Source organism: Muscardinus avellanarius (genome assembly GCF_963383645.1).
Source record: "Muscardinus avellanarius genome assembly, chromosome: 5".
Lineage (NCBI taxonomy): Eukaryota > Metazoa > Chordata > Mammalia > Rodentia > Gliridae > Muscardinus > Muscardinus avellanarius.
Genome location: NC_137790.1, coordinates 63,077,105 through 63,093,123, shown reverse-complemented (window position 1 = coordinate 63,093,123; position 16,019 = coordinate 63,077,105). Strand labels below are relative to the sequence as shown.

Sequence of the window (16,019 nt, the reverse complement as noted above, 5' to 3'; positions counted from 1 at the left end):
GGAGGCTGAGACAGGAGGATCGCACAGGTTGGAAGCCAGCCTTAGCTACTTAGTGAGGCTCTCAGCAACTTAGTGAGACCCTGTTTCCAGATAAATTATAAAATAGGTAGAGTAGAGCCTGGAGGCAGAAAAGCCCCTGGATTCCATCCCCAGTACCACACACACAAAAAATGTTTCCATATTTACATTTACTTGTATTCTTTTATTAGTGCATTGCAATTACACATCATAGTGAGGCGCAAAGGGACGCAGACATACGTGCACCGCAGCGCGTGGTGCGCTTCCCTCTGCCTCCCACCTCGCTCGCCCCTCCCCGCAGTGAGGTTGGTAGTGAGAGCTTCACATCCAGACACAGCACTGTGTGCACGGCGTCCCTCCTCCAGCCTCCTTCCCCCTCCCACCTCCCTTCCCCTGTTCCCCGCCACTGTTCTCCTGAGCACTCTCCTCATTTATCTAGTCTCTCGTGTTTCCTATTTTCTTTCTAGCATCTATATATGAGAGAAAACATATGACCCTTGACTCTTTTTAAACTGGCTGGTCTCACTTAGCACTTTTCAAGTTCCATCTATTTTCCTGCAAATGACGTAATTTTGATCTTTTTATGGCTGAGTAAAAATCTACTATGTGTAGATACCACAGTTTTTCTTTACCATTCATCTGTTTTATTTATCTATTTATGTATTTTTATTTTAGTTGCACAGGGGATAGAACCCCGGGGCCTTCTACCTCCGGGCTACACCCCCAGACCTGTTCTATATTTTTATTTGGAAACAGGGCCTCACTAAGCTGCTGAGAGCCTCACTAAGTAGCTGAGGCTGGCTTCGAACCTGCACAGTCCTCCTGTCTCAGCCTCCCAAGTACTGGGTGGGATTACAGGCGTGCGCCACCACGCCCAGCTTTATCCATTCTTCTGTTGATGGAGACCTAGGCTGGTCCATAATTTGGCTGTTGTGAATTTGGCTTCTATAAACATGGATATGCATGTGTCACTCTAGGATTACACAGGATTTTGAGGATGAAAAGACAATAAAGGTATTTTAAGTGAGGAAGGAAAATCACAGATGCAAAGCCACAGAGGAAAAATCAACTGGCAGCATAAGATACCTTCCCAATTGCAAAAGCCAACCCTTAGAATGATATTGTGCTTGGCATTTATTCAGTAACACTAGGACCCACTGAACAGTGGCTGTGTTCTTTCAGAAATGGAGGAAACAGTGCGTCGACTAATGATCAGCAAGTTTGGCCGGGTGATAGATCTTGAAGCCCTTCAGACACTTTCTGTTAATACGACACTCGAAGAACTGAAGATCAGAAAACTGAGAAAAGAATTAATGAATGCAAAGGAAATAAGGATGTGGGAGGTGAGGAGGAGAGGCAGGTGGGTGTTTTGGTTGAATCTGGGTGGCGGCAAGGTATCCTGGTGAGCTGTGAGCCGCTCCCAGTAGGCATCTGTGCCGCTGGTGCTGGATCTGTGAGCCCTGGTGGGCTCCCCCATCCTGGGCCTGTCTCTGCTTCCTTACTGTTCACTTGGAGGGACTTGTCTGCATTGAATGGAAAGCGCCAGCTCTAGGTTTCGAGGTTAAAATGAACATATGCGTGATACCAAACAGCATGAAAGATGATAGAGAAACCAGGCTGGTGGTATGTTCCTGCAGTCCCAATGACTTGGGAGGCTAAGGCAGGAGGATAGCAAGTTTGAGGCCAACGTGAGCCTCATATAAGACTCTTATCTCAAAATAAAATAAAATAAAATAAGATGGTATAGAGATATACCTAAGTGGTAGAGAGTTTGCGTAGCATGTATGGACTCAATGCCTAATCACACACACACACACACACACACACACACACAATCACAGAGAGATCTCACTTTGAGGCCTACATTAAAGTGTAAATGCTCTGAACGGGCCAAATAATGTCATGTGAATATATGACTACGAAACCATGAATCTCATTATGATATACAACTATCATGTACCAATAAAAATATTTTAAAGTATAAATGATCTGACTGTTAAAAATGGAACTTCTGTCCTCTGGTGGTCCTAATTGTATAGCTTTGGCAGGCTGTCTTAAGTAGTATATCTAAGTAATACTTGTTTTATAACAGGCATAGTTTCTATGACTGCTGAGGTCTTAGAAGACAGTAATGCCTACATATTGTTCTCTGAGCTCCAGTTCTGGCCTGATTCCAGAGACAGAAGTTTCTACAGTTTTCGTAAGCCCACAGGTCATTATGACTCCTCCAATTTCCGGTCTTATCTCATCAGCAGATAGGGCAGAAAGAGAGTTTCCCAGAGCTCTCCATCTTGTCCAATGGCCCTATCTCATCTTGGCTAATCTAAAATTTACCACAGTACTTTGAAGAAACAAATGATCTCAGTGTTCCTATCAGCAGAATCGGTCCCTGTAAGGGGAATATTGGAGATAATATTTGCAATCTAACATAATTTGCTGGGACAACTGAAGAACAAAAGAAAGCCACTTTGTAGATGGATGTACAGTTAGCCAAGCTGCCTACCTTGACGCTAAGACTGGAGAAAGAGCACCAAATGGAAGTGTGCTGTTTAAATTATCATCCTTTTCTCATGCAAGAAGTACCAGTAATCAGTATGCATACTAGTATTATTCCTCAACAATAGACTGACATCTGCCTGTATCTTTTTTTTTCACCTGCTTTTTATCTTCGAGCCCCTTGTATTCTTCTTATCATTAATTAAACCAAACTCAGTGCAGTTGCTTCTAGCTGCAGTTTCGCCTTGGCTTCTGATTATTTTCATGTACGCATATTGCTCCATTTGCTTGATGGTTTTGATCACATCTGGATATTTTCCCCTTTTTCCTTTCTTCTTCATTTAATTTATTTTACATCTTCCTGCCCCGGGTAGGAAAAGATTGCTCAAGTGCGATGGGAATTGATGATGAAGACAAAAGAACACACCAAAAAGCTTCATCAGATGAATGATTTATGCATCGAAAAGAAGAAACTTGATTCTCGGTTGAATACTCTGCAGAACCAGCAGGTACGGTCCTCATCTTCAGTCCTTTTTTCAGGTTGAGGAAATTCTGCAAAGGTAGCTTCTCACAAGAATGTCAAGTGCTGGCATGTAAGCAGACCTCGGTCTTGGACCACTTGCGGGCCATCTGCATCCCTGGACGCCCTGAGCCAGGATTAGCCATCGCGGGGTAGGCCGCTCCAGGACTAGACTGTGGGGTGCCTCTTGAGAGCCACGAACTTTGTACTAGTCTCTTGGCTTGCCTTGGTCCTAAAGAGATAAGGTTATCTAGTTATAAATAATGATGCTCATGTACTCCCTGAATTTAGTGTTACACATCTGTTTCTAATACCTGTTTATTTCATTTGACCTGAAGTGTTTATCTTGGATTGTGAGACCTTACATATTCCCTCAGAAAAATCTTTGCTATTTTTTTGTGTATTTCAGCTTGCTACTTTATAATACTTATTGAACCTAAGAAAGTACTTAACACATAGCATGTAGTGGGTACTTAATAAAAGTTTACCCAATGTAAGCCAGTCCCTCTAGGAACCTAGCACACACATGGCATATTCTAAACTGCACGTTACATACTTAGAATTTTGTCTGCAAATATGTCACTTGTTTCTCTTAGCTTTCCTTGATTTATGTATATTTTTAAGCACCCTGGATGTAGTCTATGCCAGGTGTCCTCAAAATATGGTTCCCTGGAGCTGGGCTTGGTGGCATACATTTGTGATCCCAGTATTTGGGAGACTGAGACAGGAGGATCCCGGTTCACAGACAGCCTCACTATTTAGTGAGGCCCTTTGCAACTAATGAGACTCTATTTCAAAATAAAGAATAAAAAATAGGGCTGGGGGTGTAGCTTGAAGATAGAATTCCCCTGGATTCCATTCCCAGTACGAAAAAAAAAAAAAAAATTCCCCTGAAAAACAGTGTGTTATCTGAGAACTTGTTTGAAATGCAAATTCTTATGCCCTACCCAAGAGCTACTGAATCAGGACTTTGGGGGGAGAGGCCTCGCAATTTGCTCATTAGCAAGCCTTCTGGGTAATTCGGATGCACTCTAAAGTCTAAAAATCACTGTGTAGGCAAAAGCTCTTGCTAAATTGCCAAGGGTAGCTTCGAACCTGTGTCCCTGTCTCAGCTTTCCAAGTACTGGGAGAGCAGGTATGTGCCACCACGCCCCACTTTTAATCAATAAAGCCACTGATCCTTAATTTAAGGAGCCTTCAATTCTTCTGCTAAAATCTCACCATTAAAAATATATGCCTCTAGACTAATTAACAACGTGTGTGTGTGTGTGTGTTTGTGTGTGTGTGTGTGTGTGTGTGTGTGTGTGTGTGTGTGTTTTACTGGAGACTGATTTAAAAAATCCTCAAATAGGAAAGATTTATTTCATGGAGAATGAATAAGAGCAGTTGGGAGGCATGTAATTGGAGATTAGACATTAAAGGAAAGTCTAGAATTTGAATATTAAGGACCCTTATACACTGAAGAATTTTGGAGTAAAGGATCAAAGCTCTATTTGAAAAAAGTTAATGTCTAAACAAAATCTTCATGGATTAAGCAGCCAATAAACATTGGTTAACTTGATGTTTTCCAGATATAGTGAAGACAAAAGAGCTTGGGGACAGGATGGGAAAAGCGATTACTAGTACATAACTTTGTACAGAGTACATCTCTACATGTACAGGCTTGTTAATTCTCAAACACTACTTTCCAAAGCTGAAAGTTAAGTAACTTTCTGGAGCTCTCTGAGTTAATGCATGGTGAAGTTTTCAAAGGCAGGTGTATCTGCCGCCAGTGCCGGCTGACTCCATTACAATGATCTGGTAATGAATTGGGAGAGGATATAAATGAAAAATCCGGTGTCAAAAGACATTTCCAAGTGGAATTAGCCCAAATCTGTTCAAATATGGTGAGGAGAATGAGGGGGAAGTTAAGGTGACGTCAAAGTGACCAACTAGAACAACTGGGCATGAGTTGGTGGATGAGGCATAATTTTAGCTACATATAACCAAAAGTCCCATTAAGAGTGGGTGAAACAAATGGGAGGTTTCTTTTTTTCTCACTTGACAGGAAGTCTGGAGGGATATGACTGTGTTTTGGTCTTGTGGGCCTGTGACATGAGAGCCCTCATCTCAGTGATTCTGTCAGTGTTCCTTTTAAGGCCACAAGGTGGCCACTTCAGCTTTATTTCATCCATGTGCCATCCTCTTCTAATAGGAAAATAAATGTTTTGCTGGGAGTGGTGGCACATGCCTGTAATACAGCTTCTGGGGAGGCTGAAGCAGAAGGATCACACATTTGAGGCCAGACGGGGCAACTTAGGGAGGCCTTTCTCAAAATTAAATTTAAAAGGGGGGATGGGGGCCTTTTAAATTTATTGCTCAGTGGTAGAGCAATTGTCTAGTATGTACTAGGTCCCGGGTTTGATTCCCAGTACAGAAAGACAGAAAGAAAGAGAGAAAGAAGACAGAGAGAGAGAAAGAGAGAGAGGGAAAGAGAGAAGAAGGAAAGAAGAAAGAAAGAAAAAAACAAAGAAAGAAAGGAAGGACGGAAGGAGGGAAGGAGAGAGGAAAGGTTTTCTGTCTACATCTACTTAACTACCCCTCACTGGGAGAGAATACATAAGATTGGTGTTTAGCTTTCATAGCCTCCCTCTAAAATAAATAAATCGGAAAGAGGCAGGTTATTGGGTAAATTTCACTCTCAAGGTCCACCATAGTGCTGCTGGACTCAGATCTGGCTGCTTGCTGCTTAAAGGCCAATATTCAGGAGCTGGGAATTGATGGGAAGAAAATAAGTTCATCCAAGTGATGTCCCTGAGAGGATGGAGGGACTACTTTCCTCAAAGTTCCAATGTAGGGAACCAGAGGTGCAAAGGGATTTTGATAGAACAGAACAGGAAATCCTAACCTTGTCCTTGGGTCCTTGGGGCAAAGAAGGCCTCTGAAAAAACCCAGGTCTAAAGCAATGGGCAAGAATCTGCAGGTCAGGGAGAGAAATCGGATAGGGAGGTAGAGATTTGGGGGGCACACAGGGGGCACCAAAATATGTGATAAGCCCTCAGGTAATGAATGACTGAAGGTTAACTTTAAAGGGTTACTTTCCAAACAGAGGAAGGTGGCAGATGCCTGTAATCTCAGTACTTGGGAGATTGAGAGAGGATTACAAATTTGAGGCCAGCCTGAGTAATTTAGCAAGCCATTGTTTCAAAATAAAAAAATAAAAGTGTCTGGGAATGCAGTTCAGTCAGTGGTAAAGTACCCCTGTGATCTATCTCCAGTAAAATGCTCGCACACACACGCACACACACGCATGCACGCACACACACACACGCACACACGTTTTATTAGGCTAGAGGCACATCTTTCTAATGGTGGAATTTTAGTAGATAAATTGAAGGCTTCTTAAATTAGATCCGTGACTATTTAAATTGAGCTGAGCATGGTGGTGCACACCTGTCATCTCAGCACTTGGGAGGCTGAGACAGGAGGAACTCAGGTTCAAGGCCACTCTTGGCAACTCAACATGATCTTGTTTTAAAATAGAAAATAAAGAAGGTCTGGGAGTGTACCTCAGTGATTGGAACCCCTTTGGGTTCTATTTCCAGTACCACAATAATATGGAAATAAATTGACTTTAAGATCTTCACTTCTAACAGATATATAAGGATAGAGGATTTTTGACATCCTCAGTGGTGATGCTGAAAGTAGAAAGGTGTCTTCTTTCAACAGGGCAATGCCTTCCAGGGCCCTCGGAAAGCAGACCTTAGAGCAAAAGAGAAGATCAGTGAATTGGTCCAAGCCCAGGCACAAAGGATTTTGGCCTTGAAGGAAGAGATTGCTCTTTTGCGTAAAAAAGGAGGCCTCATCCTCCCACCCATTCATCCTGTACGGGAGGAGGAAATGAAGCCTGAGGAGGACCCGGAGGAGGACCCGGAGGAAGACCCGGAGGAAGACCCAGAGGAAGACCCGGAGGAAGATCTGGAGGACGTTTAGGATTACTGTTTTCTCAAATCCATCCAAGAGTCTGATGTAATTCACCAGAACTTCTGTTTCTTTGTCACTTGCAACAATGTCATTACTTTAAAGTAAATTTATTCAAAAGCCTTAAACCAAATCCTGTCATGTAATTTTAATATTTTTTCTACAAAATGGTTATCTTAGAACTGACTCTAGCACCCAGCATCTAATTATTACTGAACTGCACCATTTTAGAGGTTTAGACCCCTCTAGAATGAATATGAGGTCACGGAAGGCTGTATCTCAGAGTTACAAGAAAGCATCTGAAATGTATTTTGTTTTATGAAAACTTGTTTTTCTGGCATTCTGAATATTTAGCCATTGACAAGAAAGATGATCACTCAGCAGTCCATGAGAAAACTTCCTTTTCTTGGTTCTTGGATCCTTAGAAAATAAACTTTTTAAAATTAAATATTCTATGAAGGAACACGAGAGAAAAATAAACCATTTTTCCAAAATCATCTTAGAATAAGAATGCAAATTAGAATTTTGGCATTGTGGACTTCATAAAGCAGTTTTTCAAGAGTTTGGGATTCAGGAAATGCAGACAGACATAGCAAAGCAGCTTGCTTTAGTTTGCTTTGGATTGGCAGGAAGCAGAATAAAACCAGCTTCCTGAATCACCCAGAGATTTTGCAAACTCCTTGGCTCTCAGTGGAGCAGAGGAGTGTGTTTTGCAAAATGATCAATAAGGAGTCTCTTCTTTTGCAGCTCCATCAGCATTGTAAGTGCTTCTAATAGCTTCTCCTGTTCTGTGCCATCTTCTTACAGGTTTTACTTGAGTCATTTGCTGGTTTTAATACAGATTAGGAAGAAATGAAATACACATCACTCTGAGAAATCATCTCTAACATCACTTTTGATTATGCAAATCATTTAAAACTATTTAAGAATATTTCTGTTTGGGGGTAAGCATTCATTGAAATTCATGGTTACCACCATGAATGACCCCCTGACACCTGCCGTCCTGTTAGAGCATGGCACCTTGGATTTAGCACCCTGTGGCTCTGGACTAATGCGCTGCTCTGTTGAGGCTGTCCCAGGGTATAAATTGGTCACTAAGAGGGAAAGGTGAAGAAGACAGTATCTGTATTGCATAAGTGTAAAAAGCAAGTCTTCAATGCCAAGTCTCCCTAACCCCTGGCTCATCTGCTGACCTGCCCCCCAAATTGTGGACTGGACTTGCTTTTCTTGCATGTTAGAATATTTTTAGAGGTGGTAGCCACTTAGCTACTGTTTCATCCATATTTCTTTTTCTTTTTCTTTTTCTTTCTTTTTTTTTTTTTTTTTTGGTGGTACTGGGGGTGGAACCCAAAGGTTTTCTACCTCCAGCCTATACTCCCAGATCTATTTTATATTTTATTTGGAAACGGTCTTACTAAATTGCTGGGAGCCTCACTGAGTAGCTGAGGCCGGCTTTGAACCTGTGCGATCCTCCTGCCTCCCAAGCGCGGGGATTACAAGCATGCGCCACCACGCCCGGCTTAAGATCCATATTTCTTTTTTTTTTTTTTTAATGGTGGTACTGGGGATGGAACCCAGGGGCCTTCTACCTCTGGGCTACACTTCCAGACCTATTTTTTATATTTTATTTGGAAACAGGGCCTCTTAAGCCAGCTGAAGTTGGCTTCGAACCTGCGCGATCCTCCTGTCTCAGCCTCCCAAGTGCGGGGATTACAAGCGTGCGTCACCACGCCTGGCTTAAGATCCATGTTTCTATTTAAGAGGTCAGACTCATTTGTACCAATCACCACGAATCGCTGCTGTAGTATAAATTCATTTATACTACATTGTACCAATCATCATAAGTTCTCTACTGGAGAACATCCGTTTGTTGTCTTCTTTGCTCTATACCCTGAGCCATGTGTTTTTATGTAAATTTTTATGTAAATTTTTATGTAAATTTTAAAATCTTATAACACTTTATTAGAAGTATTATTAGAAGATATTAGAAGATATAAAAATATCTACACACATAGAAAGATAAATCATATTCTTTTTTTGAACATATTGAAAATGGCATACATTCAGACTATGCTTGGTGCCCTTTCCACCCCCTGCTTCCCCTTCCTCCCTCCCAACAATGAGTGTCCAGGTTGACCATGCTATATTCATACTTTTACACATATTCAGATGTAGCCCTCCATTGGTCAACCTCAGCCTTCTTCTCCTATCCTTCCATTCTAGCTTGGCTGAGTGAGGTCCCCCCCCCCTATTATCTGGAGTCCCTCTGATATCCCCAATGCTCCCTAGTTTGGGCATTTTAGAACATATTGATTGCAAAATAATAGGAAATACACACAATGGAATTCTGCTCAGCTATAAAGAAGAACAAAATCAGGTCATTCTCTAGAAGCTGGACAGACCTGGAGAACGTTATTATATTAAGTGAAATCACCCAAGCACAGAAAGAGAAGGAACATATGTTTTCTCCAGCATTTTTTTAATGTGCTAGTCAACCTCTAAATTTTATTTATTGCTGTGTAAAAAATACCTTCCCCAGGGGTGAGAGGGTTGGAGTGTCAGGAACCTGGGGACTGCTTAGTCGGGCGTGTCTGGCTCCAAGTTGCAGTCACTCTTGGCAAGAGGCTTCTGTCCTTACTGGTCTGGGTCTTTTCATAGCACTGCTCAGGACATGGCCTCTCCCAGAGCCGGTGATCCAAAGGGAGAGAGCGAGAGAGGCCCCCCGGGAAGCCAGGCCTTTTACAGCCCCATCTCAGAAGTGATATACCAGCACTATTGCTAAACGGCCACGGGGGCTGCCCTGGTATGAGGTGGGTGTGAGCAGGCAGACTGAATACCAGGCAGTGACCGCCGGGCCATCACAGGACTGCCTCTGACAATGCGGAGCTGCCTGGGTCCTGGGCTCTGTCTCTGGAAAGTATCTGGACGAGGTGCTACCCCCTTCAGAGTTGTGAGGCACAAATTACATAATCTTCCTGGGCCTCGTTTTGTTATCTGACAAGTCAGGAATTCAGATAACTCTGGGCCTTCTTTCCATTCTAAAATTCTGTGATTCTAATGGCAGCAAGCATGAAAGTCTATGGAAGAGCCATGTCAAGGATTCTATGCATATTTCAACTTGGAGTAAAACCCATCAAAATTATTTTTTCCAAGCCGGGCATGGTGGTGCACGCTTGTAATCCCAGCGCCCGGGAGGCTGAGACAGGAGGATTACACAGGTTCAAGCCAGCGTCAGCTACTTGGTTAGGCTCTCAGGAACCTAGTAAGACCCTGTTTCAAAAAAAAAAAAAAATATATATATATATATATATATATATATATATATATATATATATACATATATATGGTGTTGTAGCCCAGAGGTAGAAAGCCCCTGGGTTCCATCCCCAACAACAACAACAAAATTATTTTTTCCAAACCTGAGTGAGACTAAATCATTAAGTCTATAGTATTCAGATATTTTCACCCAGCATATTGGGGACTTGACAGTACAAGTGAGACTTCATCATTTTATCTGGAATTGGACAAGACAACATGTATCAATAGCTCAAGAGTTTCCTTTCTACTTGGTTCCAGATGTAGTTTTGAATCTATAATTAAGTCTGAGTTCTGAGTCTTTGGGAATTTAAGCTTCAGATATAAGGAGACCACTGGGCGCAGCCTGTGCAGGGGTGGCTGGGAGTATCCTGCACCCAGTCCCGGCAAAACAAACATCAGCCTAGGAGTTCTTTGTAGATCAATTGTTAACACGACTTGGCTACTTTTTTTTAAAATTTTTATTGATGCATTATATTCATTCATCATATTGGGGTAAAAAACTTGTGTGTACATACATGTACACATCCCTGATTTAACCCCTACCCAATTCCCACCGCATTCCCTCCCCGTCCCTCCCTCCCTTGCTCGGCTTAGTGGTTGACTTCGATATGTTTAAGTACATTGTGTGTTTCAGAGATTTTCCTCTTCCCCCCTCCTTTCTCCTCCTTTAGGTTGCCTTGTTTGCTCCTCTATAGGATTTCCTTTTTCATCTAGAGTTCTTCCTATGACCCATTTCTCCCTAACTCTCACATATTAGGGAAAGCATCTGATTTCTTATTTTTTGTGACTGACTAATCTCACTTAGCATAATGTACATCTTGGCTACTTTTAACTCTCATTCACAGTCTCAAATCTCAGCATGGGAGGAAAAAGAAGCCATAGAGCCCAGCCTCTCAGCAGCTCAGTTAAAGGAGTCATTCTGTGGAGTCAGGCTGTCCATCACAGGTGCTCCCACAGAGCTCTGCAAGCCCTCTGGTCTCTGCACCTCCGCTGGCTCCCACCCACCGGGTCTTACTCTTCCCGCTAGTGATCTTTGTGGCTGTGGCAGATCAAATTAGAACTTAAGAGGGTGTTATAATAGTAATGAACCCAAATCTAAAATACAAAATGCAATTAAATTGAACACCTGTTTTGCTTTCTGGGCTGACATTTAGAATCCTGTTATCCTAAACTTTTTCTTTTTTCCTGCAGTTGGCTAAGGTGAATATATACATTTATCTCACTTAACATGTCTCAGAAGTGCTTCTTCTTTTTTTTATTTGAACTAAAGTCACTTGGTATTGTTATGAGTTCATTGCTGTGTAGAAAGCAGGTATTTTATTTTATTTTATTTATTTATTAATTTTGGTGGTGCTGGGGTTCCTGGAAGCCCTACTACCTCGGGGCTACACTCCCAGACCTATTTTTACATTTTCATTTTGGAAACAGGGTCTCCTAAGCCAGCACGCGGCTGGCTTCGAACCTGCGCGATCCTCCTGTCTCCGCCTCCCAAGCGCGGGGATTACGAGCATGCGCCACCACGCCCGGCGAAAGCAGGTATTTTATATATCGCTGCAATAAAGGCCACCAAAATCCACTTTGACCATTATCTTAGAGCATCAAGGAGAGTCTTCCCACATGCCGGGCTGGGATTGAAGCCATGGTCTCACACATACTAGGTAAAGGCTCTACTATTGAGCTACATCCCCAGCTCAAAAGGGAGATTTTAGAAAGTCTTCCAGGGGATAGTCGGTGACTTAAAGCTAAGATTTTAGGGTATCTAGATTATCAAGTCAAGATTGAAAACAGCCCATTCCTGAAAGTGACCTCTAAGCCCCTCAAAGCCAGGTTGTATCTGAAATTATTGTATCTTATTCTCTTTACAGTTCTACTTTTTCCCATTATTTTATCTTACAGTTACTTCAATAAGTATTTTTTAAATGTTGATTTTCTAAAAATCACATTGCATTTTGACAAGAGTTCTCATTTAGCTCTTTGATGAAAAAAATGTCCAAGGGCAAGTGCAGTACTCACATATTACCAGCAGAGGGCGCACCGGTCCCAAACAGTCAGTGTCTCCCTGCTCCCAAAGGATTCCCTAGGATCCAGTTCATCAAATTCTTTGTGATGAGAATAGATAACTCTTAACAAGATTGTCTCAAATGGCACTTCATCTGTAACTCAATCTTACTTAAGTAGAGAAAATATATTACCTGCTGAAAACTCCAAGCACATGAAGACTTTCATCGGAAGCTTCAACCTCCTTCTAGGTCCACATATAAATATTTTAAAAGCTCAGTTTCAAAAAGAATATATGCTCTGATTGGACAATAGTACATAAATGTTGAATTTAGACCAGTGAGTCGACTCCTCCAGCAATGCTGACGTATCTCTTTAGAAAGAAGGGAAGGGAATTTGTCAGGCACCTTATGTACACGGATCGCACAGTATTTAACTGACTTGTATTTTGGAGGAAACATTTGGTCTTCAATGCACACATCTACATAGGAAGGATTCGTTTCGTTCCTCCCATAGGGCCAAAGTTTTACCTCGGGCCTATTCAGTAAAAGAACTACAAATCTGCTTCTCTTCACCTATCGTATGTTCTTCCTTTTGGAATAAACAGTAATGAATTCTGTATTAATCAAAACGCAACTGATACTCAGTACTTAAGAAGACAAAAAAAAAAAAAAAAGAAGGAAAGAAAAAGAAAAACATCTGCTACCGTTTCCAGATGCCAACATTTGACGGATCTCCAAAACGGAATTCTAACATTTAAAGAAAATGCTGACTCACTCATGACTCAGTTGAAGGTTACAGGGAAGACTAAACATTTATTTAGAAGTTACAGTGTTTGTTTTTACAGAGATATGTTGCCACAGATTACTGATTCCGGAAGGACTGTTGATGCTTATAGTGCTGTACATGTCTTAGTCTGTTCTCATGGCGTCTGAGGAAACTTCTCCCATGCCACCTTCAGGGTGTCTCCAGTCCACCACACCACACCGTGGCCCTCGCTTGTCCCTCGTGGTCTTCATAAACAATGTGCTTAGGATCCTGCCTTCCGGCAGCTGGTCTACCGGCCTCCCGAAGCCCCCAGGCAGCTGCGGGTTCTGCAGTGAGTCTGTATCCGGCCAGTCTCCACGCTCTTCAACGTTGGCTCCTGTTACATGGCGGCTTGTTCTCCCTCTCCTACCTCAACAGGGAGGATTCCTTATGTCTCTCCAGTATTATAAAACATTTATTTACAAGTGCATAAATATATAAATATGGCTATAATAGAAAAATAAATACCAACTTTCTCTGTCTTAAAAACAATATATAGTTTGTCTGTAATATTGGCTTCTGCCTAAATTGTGGGAGGTGGTGTTTCAAAAGACACATGCAACGAGGGGCTGGGGGAGAGTCGCAGTCCAGCTTCCCGTCCCACGTAGGCCCCTGAAGGGTGCTGGGGACACCAGTCTCCACCCACTTGGCAGGAGTCAGAACTGTCCACCTCTTCAACTGGTACCATGCCCAAGCAGCACGGGGGCCCTGCAAGGGAGAGAGAGTGGGCAACATTAAAATCCAGCCTGGCCAAGCGGTCCTGGGCCAGACTCCATCCATGTTGGGAGTGGTTACACGGGTCCTAGAGTAGGGACAGAACCCTACACCCAAGACAAGGCACATGTGTTTGCTTTACTCTCACAGATGGGGGGAGGGCCCCCTACTATCCAGGTCCCAGCAGGGGACCTGGGACTATGGCGATTCTCAAGCATTAGCTTGTATCCTGGGCCAGATGAATTCAGAGGAGCCCACAAAATGTGCAAGAAAGCCCTGCTCTTTCCAGCCTCAGGCTGCTCGTTTACCCTCTGGTGTGGCTTCTGGTCAGAAGCACCCTTCTCCTTCGTTCCCTTAGACCCACCTAATCCAGCTTCCATGATGCTGGGTCTGGCTGTAGGAGGTAACTGTCTCTTAAAATGTAATGTCCCAGAGACAGGGTCTAGGGTCTGCATTTGAAGGGCCATGCACAACACAGAGGCTAAGAAACACCAGCCTATGCCCCCAACAGGTGGCCGAGGCCTCTCGAGGAGGCCGGGAGCCAGTGGACTGGGGTGACAGGAATGGCCCAGGGCCCCTCCAAGAGAATGTTGCACAGAAGCACAGGGTTTTGAAGATGATGTTTACAAGAACTTGGTTCCCAAGTCATTGATGTAACTTGTTTCCTTATTAACAAGACAAGATACAACGAAGCCAGTAAGAAGAGGTGCCTCCGTGTGACCAGAGGCAGAAAGCCGTGTGTGAGGGGCTGGAAACGCAGAGGCTAAGGGGCTTCTTCCCCTTGAACAGAGACATGTCCTTTTCAGCCTGTGAGGACCACAGATGGCGTGATGGGAGTGGGGCTGGCCGGATGCACCCAAGAGATCCCCTGGGCCTTCAGCAGGGAAGGACACGGGCAGCCACCCCTCTGTCCCTTCTGTGAGGAACCCATAGCTAGCTCCTTACCCAACGCCACTCTTTGAAGTCACGGCCGGGTAGCAAGTGCTGGCCGTGAGTCATCCCCAACCCGCTCTTCTTCCACCCGCCTTGGCTGACCTGAGTGAAATGGGGGGTCCCATGCAGCGTCCAGCCCGGGGCTCTCGTGTGCGCTGCTCATTCCTGGCTGGCTTGCGGCGCCTGGCTGCTTTTGGAGGTGGCAGCAGTCCTGGGGCTGCAGCAGCTGGTGAGTGGAGTCATCAGGCAGAGTGTATAAGAACGAGCCCTCGTCTGGGCTGGGCTTGGGACCTCTGCGTGGCACAAACAGGATGGAAACAGTGAGGCAGGGGCAGAGCGGGACCCCCACCACTCCCCGGGCGGCTGATCAGAGCTCGGACGGGGCCGAGGACCGCTCCCCTTGACCATGGAGAGGGCCCCTCCATCACTGCCACTGACAGTTCCAGTCCATCTCCATTTCATTTCATTTGGGAGGATGGGAATCATGTGTCTCGGGGGAAAGCCAGTTTGGTTGATGTTTCTGGTCTACCCGGTGCAGAATGATTCTGAGAAACAATCCATGTCCCCAAGGAGAAAGAGCAGGGCATCCATGGACACAGTAACTAGCCATGAGGGCACAGGGCCTGCAGAGCAGAGGCGAGAGATTTGGGGGTCCCTGCGTGAGGCTCCACTCGGGTCTGGATGATGGACACTGGGCAGTGAGGAGCAAAGAGAAGGCTCTTCTTGGGCTTGGGAAGGAAAGGGGATGGGGAGGAGCCTGGTTACCTGGCGATCTGGTGGCTTTGGGGGTCACATCCATTGCCAAGGAGGGTCTGCCTCAGCAAGCCGTTGGTGTCGTCCTGCTGCGGGAGGGGGAGAAGGGCGTGTCAGGGGTTCAGCAGGGTGTTGAGCTGTTGATTAAAGGGAGCCTGGCCTGCAGCCTGCATGAGAAGCCAGCAGGGAGAAGCCCGGGAAGGAGCCCCCGCACCCTTGACCCCGGCAAGTCACCTGCCGCGGCTCCCCGGGGCAGTGTCGTGGCGGCTTTGTGCCCGGATACCCCATCGCAGCCGCAGGGCAGCCCCTGTTCACATGAGTCCCGTTGCCACAGGCCTGTCCACTGATGCCGCTGAAGCAGGGCTGTCCACCGGCTCGGTGGCCCGGAAGTCCTCCCAGTGGCACCATGGTGTACTGGCAGGAGGAAGACAGAAGGGCGCTTCGGGGGAAAGCCAGGTCTGTCGTGTGTTCTGGAAAGACAGAAGGACAGAGGTGTGCTTGG

The 16,019-nt window shown here is 44.5% G+C and overlaps 2 protein-coding genes across 2 annotated transcripts in view; one reads left to right on the top strand and one right to left on the bottom strand.

Annotated features, from left to right (window-relative positions):
* Window positions 1-7,006, top strand: part of CFAP44 (cilia and flagella associated protein 44) — a gene marked incomplete at both ends in the record, with an annotated part of 101,585 nt that extends 94,579 nt beyond the window's left edge. The window contains 3 exons of the mRNA XM_080696517.1: window positions 1,201-1,361; window positions 2,889-3,023; window positions 6,743-7,006. Coding sequence (XP_080552643.1) covers window positions 1,201-1,361; window positions 2,889-3,023; window positions 6,743-7,006 — 560 coding nt within the window. The remainder of the gene's footprint in view (window positions 1-1,200; window positions 1,362-2,888; window positions 3,024-6,742) is intronic.
* A 6,634-nt stretch (window positions 7,007-13,640) lies between these two features.
* BOC (BOC cell adhesion associated, oncogene regulated) overlaps window positions 13,641-16,019 on the bottom strand; it is a gene marked incomplete at both ends in the record, with an annotated part of 38,632 nt that continues 36,253 nt past the window's right edge. The window contains 4 exons of the mRNA XM_080696516.1: window positions 13,641-13,825; window positions 14,867-15,057; window positions 15,530-15,606; window positions 15,752-15,987. Of these exons, the coding sequence (XP_080552642.1) occupies window positions 13,641-13,825; window positions 14,867-15,057; window positions 15,530-15,606; window positions 15,752-15,987 (689 nt within the window). The remainder of the gene's footprint in view (window positions 13,826-14,866; window positions 15,058-15,529; window positions 15,607-15,751; window positions 15,988-16,019) is intronic.